Source organism: Puccinia triticina, chromosome 16A, assembly GCF_026914185.1.
Source record: "Puccinia triticina chromosome 16A, complete sequence".
In the NCBI taxonomy this organism is placed as follows: Eukaryota; Fungi; Basidiomycota; class Pucciniomycetes; order Pucciniales; family Pucciniaceae; genus Puccinia; species Puccinia triticina.
This window is the reverse complement of record NC_070573.1, coordinates 4,275,625-4,281,509: the sequence shown is the minus strand read 5'-3', so window position 1 is coordinate 4,281,509 and position 5,885 is coordinate 4,275,625. Positions and strand designations below refer to the sequence as shown.

General features: G+C 48.2%; 1 protein-coding gene across 1 annotated transcript; it reads right to left on the bottom strand.

Annotated features, from left to right (window-relative positions):
• Positions 1-249: 249 nt before the first annotated feature.
• PtA15_16A405 (uncharacterized protein) lies at positions 250-2,576 on the bottom strand (the record flags this gene model as incomplete). The annotated part of the gene is made up of 8 exons (XM_053164092.1): positions 250-470; positions 594-668; positions 751-824; positions 901-1,161; positions 1,228-1,422; positions 1,487-1,763; positions 1,831-2,017; positions 2,088-2,576. The coding sequence occupies 8 exons, from the start codon at positions 2,574-2,576 to the stop codon at positions 250-252; spliced, it is 1,779 nt and encodes a 592-aa protein (XP_053028052.1).
• Between the last annotated feature and the right edge of the window lie 3,309 nt (positions 2,577-5,885).

Sequence of the window (5,885 nt, the reverse complement as noted above, 5' to 3'; positions counted from 1 at the left end):
GTTAAGCTTTCTACTGCAGAACTAGTTTTGGAAAAGTGTCCAAGCTCTTTTCAAAACACAAAACTTGAGTGCCACCAATACAATGTTTCATTTCTGCCCTTCGTCATGGACCACGTCTCCCCCACGAGCCAATAAAAACACCACCACTGCGTATGAGGTTTACATTACTTGTTTACACAGATGAGCCCCTATTCGCTACACACCCCGCACTCCCAAACCCTCCCAAAAAACTACCCGCGAAAGGACAGCTCAAAGAACGGTGACGAACGCCTTGGGAACCCCGAACTTCTCGACGAGGAGGGTCTGGATGAAGGTGCGTCGATCGCCCTGACACTCGACCTCGACGAGCCCTCCGGGCTCGGACGCGTAGTGCAGGTTGTCGAGGAAGTGGGCGGTGAGTTGGGGCAGGATGTGTTTAGTGGCAAGGGATAAGGCGGCCGTCGATGGGTGGTTCGACGGGACTGGATGGGCTATGGTCGCATACACACACACACACATACACATCGTCCCAGACTTACTCCATCAGATGGTCCTGAAGCCCAGAGATATTCGGGGGCGGTCGAAGAGAGAGAGAGAGAACGGAAACACTCAACTGGTCGTGCTCCCCGCACACAGAACCTTAAGCTCCTTGGCCAGTCTGATTGGCTCAATCCCAAACACCTCCACTCCTAGAGTCCGAAACCCACAAAGACGACCTATCAGTGCACAGCTTTATTTGTTGGAAACATGCAGTGAGGAGAGGGAGCTGACCAGCAACCAACGTGGCCTGTTTGGGCCCGGCCTTTTTCTTCATCTTGATCACGATGCCGGGCATCTGTCCTTTCCTATTTCCCAACACACACACAAAGCAGACGCCCGGTCAGTCCAACCAAGCATCTTTATGGGGAGAGGGGGATATACCTTTCGACGACGAGCACGTTGTCGCGCACGAGTCTCCACCAAGGCTCGAAAGCCTGCTCGAGCACGATCTCGGCCAACTTGTTCCTGGAGACGGGCCCGTCAGGGAGAGTGTCGGGCGGAAGGGCCTGGATGAGGACCGGGTCGGGCCGGACGAGGCTGCGGTCGACCGGCTTCGAGCCTCCGGTCGGCGGGGCCACTTGGGCGTTCAGGTAAGCCGCCAGGGCGCGCTTGACCGCGTGGCGCGGATGCAGCCCTTCTTGGCTGCTCCCAACACGCCGCCAGTCAGTCAGCGCTATCTCTGTTGGAGGAGGGGGGAACCGCGCTTACTCTAGCTCTGTCTGCCATATCCAGCACAAAACGCCCGCCTCTTTCTTGGCCCGAAACAGCTCCACAATCTCCGTCTTCGGCAGGGTCCACGCCGAGGACGAGGGCTTTGCTTCTGCCTCCTGGGTGCCGGGGTCGTGCTTGGAGTCCTCCTTTTCCTGGTCGGCGATTGTGCGGAACTTGGAGAACGTTGCGAGCCTACGTTCTCCCGATCAGAAGACAGCAACCTTGGAGAATGAATGAGGGGAGTGTGGACACCTACTCGGGGTGCTCGAGGTTGAGAGCGACGACCATAGTTTCCGCGCCCTTGCGCTCCTCCTTAGCCTTGATGAAGCCGCTCTTGTGCGCGAGTTTGATCCACTTGGCCAAGTTCTTAGCACTCGAGTCTTTGACGGCGACGGCTTTGGGACATTCGCAGGGCCGGTTGGGGAGGATGTGGTCGGAGTAGAAGAGCGAGGCGGGCATGGGCAGCTCGGCTTCCAGCCGGTCGCCCTTCCAGAGCGTCATCAGCAGGGCCGACTGCAGGAACCGATCGACGTCTATCTAGACATATCTTGCTCTATCATCCACTGGTCTTCAGGATTGCTCGGCGCGGGAAACACGTACCTTGGGCGGGTGGCTTGGTTACTGCTTTCACTGCGGGCTGACTGGGACTCGCTGACTGGCTCGTGGGACTCTCGTCCTCCAACGAGAGTTTCTCGAGCTGTGGTTCTTCTGCCACCGCGGGCTCTGCCAATCGTTCAGGGATTCTTCTGGGGCCGGAATTCCAGAGGTAGTCATTTTGGGTGTGGATCTGCCAGTATTTGATTTTAGATGTATATATATGGGTGTATTTAGGGGTATCTTGGTGCTTGGTACTCAACAGTGATGACTGCTTTTCCGGTGTCGGCGCTGATCAGGTTGGCGATGTCGTCTGCCAGGAATCCGACGGCCCAGATGGGGTCGTGGGGGTTGGGTCCGGAGACGGAGACGAGTTGGTTTTTCTTGAGGTCGGGGAGTTGTTCGAGCTGAGTTTTGAGCAAGCCAGGGATCATGAGGTCTGCGCCCTGGGCCAGTTTGTCGAGCACGAGCTGGTTGGTGGTGATTCTGGGGAGCAGTTCTGGGTTTCTGAGGAGGGTGTAGATGGTTGGGATGAGTTGGTTGTTGTCATTCTTGCTGATCTGGAAGTAGATTGGCTCCTTCGCGTGATAGTAGATCGTCAGTGCTTGGTGGAGATGGTTGTATGCTTTGGCAATCGTGATGGTTGCGTTGCTGAGTTCGTGTGGGGCGAGGTTGAGTTGGCTGGTGAGTTTCTTCTTTGCTGAGCCGGAGATGGGGTAGGCGGGTTTGGTGGTGTGGGCTTTCTTGAACATTTTGAAGTGGAAGTTGAGCTTGAGCTTGCTCGGGTGGAGCCTGGGGGCGCCGTGAGAGGGGCGACTGCACGCGGCTAAGCCCCCTGTCTGCACTCCCGCAGCCCCTTCTGCTGTGATTACATAATCTTGAATATTCTTCTGGCAGGAGCGCATACAGCCATTCTCAAAAAGCTTGCGGCTCCGGCAGCCTGTGAATCCGACAAACTTTTTTTTTCAGCCACCTCCCCTATACCAACGGTGCAACAAGTACAATACATGTACTTGTATTTCACTGTATTGTATTGGAAAAATATCAAAATAAATGTATCTGTGTCGTAATTTTTTCCAAAAGCTGTACATATGTATCACTGGTGTGAGGATCAGGCTACTACCCAATTTGCTATGTATAGACTATGAAGTTTACTCCGAGAGGAAAACTCGCCGATGCTTGGATAGTAACTGGATTTAGGTTCTAAGCAACGTGCAATAGAAACCCTTATAATGGATAACTCAATTTATGATAGAGTTTGTTTGATTTTTGTTGATAATGATATTTTAGGCCCCGTTTGGAGCTGATATAATCCGGGCAATATATGAATTTTTTTTCCTGACATCCTATGTGACGTCCCAAAATTCCAGATTATATTGCGCAATTATATTGGCTCCAAACGGGGCCTTAGATTTCTGAGGAGATAATGATAAAGAATATTCCAATGGAGAAAGAGAGGAAAAGAGGAACAACCGGTTTTCAAAGAGAACAACATAAAGACAAAGTTTGCACAGGATTTTGATGAAAACATAGAATGTTTAAGGAATATGTCATGGATCATGCGCAATCGTATTTGATGACAGAAGCCAAGGAGATTCATTTGCCAATCATCCTGTTAGTCAGCTTAACAGTTAACACATAAAGCATATATTAATCCATAATAAACAATATATTTGTTACAAAATAAGCCTTGCCTACTACACCTCAGTTGTCTTTACCTTATTCTTCTTATTCATCTCCGCCAACCGCCAAAAATTATCTAAGAATTTATTAGCAGCCACCGGGATATGATTCTAAGAAACCCAAGCGTCTTCTCCCGGCGTAGAGTTATGCCACGAAATCAAATAATCAAACTTCCCTTTAGCATCAAGAACTGCCTTGATGTTAGACCAATCCACAATTTACTCATTGGTGTAATATTTATCTTTGATTCCCAAATTTGATAACCAACCCGCAACACTTGAAGGAGTAACATAATGTGTCAGTAATGATACATTAAATACAGGATGAAGTTTAGGATAGTCAGAAGATAAATCCAGTTCTACGGCATTTGGGCCTACCATTTTAATTACATTGAATGGCCCAATATACCTGTAATATAATTTGGAGTTAACACAACACGACTGAATAAATTTCCTTAATAACAAGACCTGGTTGCCCTTGCGGTAAACCGGAGCCTCCCTCTTCCCTTTATTATAACTAGACTTTTAGGGCGGCTGCACCGCCGCTTGTCTTAGAATATGAGGAACTCAAGGCCTTGAAAAGTTGATGACCTCTAGAACTAAATTTCTCATGACCATCCTCTTTGTGCATCAAGATCTGTTGTCTCACAAGGAAAAAGTCACGTGAGAAATGAAACCAGAAGCATGTCAGGTTGAAACCTAACTTTGAAGTACCTCCTTGCGGCTGGAATCAGTGTCTTATCTGACAAGAAACTGCTGCACGGTTAAAATGAAAGAAAGTTGATATTTGAGTGATTGAAGACTGGTTTCATCCATCAGGTACAAAGTAGGTGCGGAAATGTTTGAATAGCGCAAAAAATATGACAATTGCTATGGTTTTGGCAAAATTTGGTTCTTCCACTCAAGGACACTTTGAGCAATTGTTGGGAGAACTTGATTTATATCTTGCATAGCCTGAAATGACATTGTTGAGAGGACTTGACCTTGGTTTCACGTCACGCAAGAGTAATTGTCAAAGGAAACTGCTGCTTGCTTGAACAATGACCATTGTCTTTGGTCAGGTTCCTCCACATGAAATACACAGAAGCAATCCTCAGCCCAATGACCATCCATCCGGAAGACCTTGCAAATGCGTCCAGATTAGTGAATTGGGCATCATCTACCCCACAGCGTGGTGCGAGCCATTTGATTTGGTATACTTCCAGCCAAAGTGCAATTGTTAAGCTAACTCAAATTTTTATTATATCCGTCTGAGTTTGATGACTTACACTGCCCCCAGTAACCAACGCAATGTGAATTGAAGGGCATTGGCCTGGCTATTCTGTGGGATGCGCTGCAAACACTATGCAAATTCTTCTCCCATTCAAAGAGGTCTCAAGTCGGATGGAGAAGTCTGTGAAACCGACGGGTAGACAACACCATGGCGCACATGGGTCTACAAAAACTGAAAGGGTTTCCAACAAGAAATCATTTTTCCCTTGCAGTTGACGTTGTTGTGCAAAGCAAGGACCCTCTCATTGGTTGAATGAAATCTAGCGGTCACCGTTCAGGTCTAATTCCAACAATACATTTGTTGACTGTGCCGTGCCAATGTCGTTTGCAAGGCTTAGCTGCCGCGGCGTGAAGGGATAGCACATGGTGATTAGCAAATGTGCGCTCAATGAGATGTATAAAGGAGTCAATGTCATGGAGCTCAGCTATAACATAATCCATCTCAGAAGACGCCTTGAGAGCTGCCGCATTATTGGAAAGTAAACCTCGCCACCATGTATAAGAAGGAACCTCACCATCCATACGACCAGGACCCGCGCAAAAATACCCGGAGATCCACAAGATCTTTTGCTTCTTGGTATTGAACTGTTCCCACTACAACCTGTACCTCATATCCCATACGGGTTATCTGGTAAAAACACCAGGATATTTGGTATCATCATTTTTTTCCTTTGTCCGTGGCAACAACATGTCACAGGCAATTCACAACATGTCACAGACAAGTCACAACATGTTACAGACAAGTCACAACGTGTCACAAACATTTCACAGCATGTCACAAACATTTCACAACATGTCACAGACATCTCACAGCATGTCTAAGATGTTTCACAGCATGTGACAGGCATTTCACAGTATGTCACAGACATTTCACAGGATGTTACAGACATTTCACAAGAGGCTTCTTTGTGTAGCATCTTGTGAAATGTTTGTGACATGCTGTGACATGTCTGTCACATGCTGTGACATGTCTGTCACATGCTGTGACATGTCTGTCACATGCTGTGACATGTCTGTCACATGCTGTGACATGTCTGTCACATGCTGTGACAAGTCTGTCACATGCTGTGACAAGTCTGTCACATGCTGTGACAAGTCTGTCACATG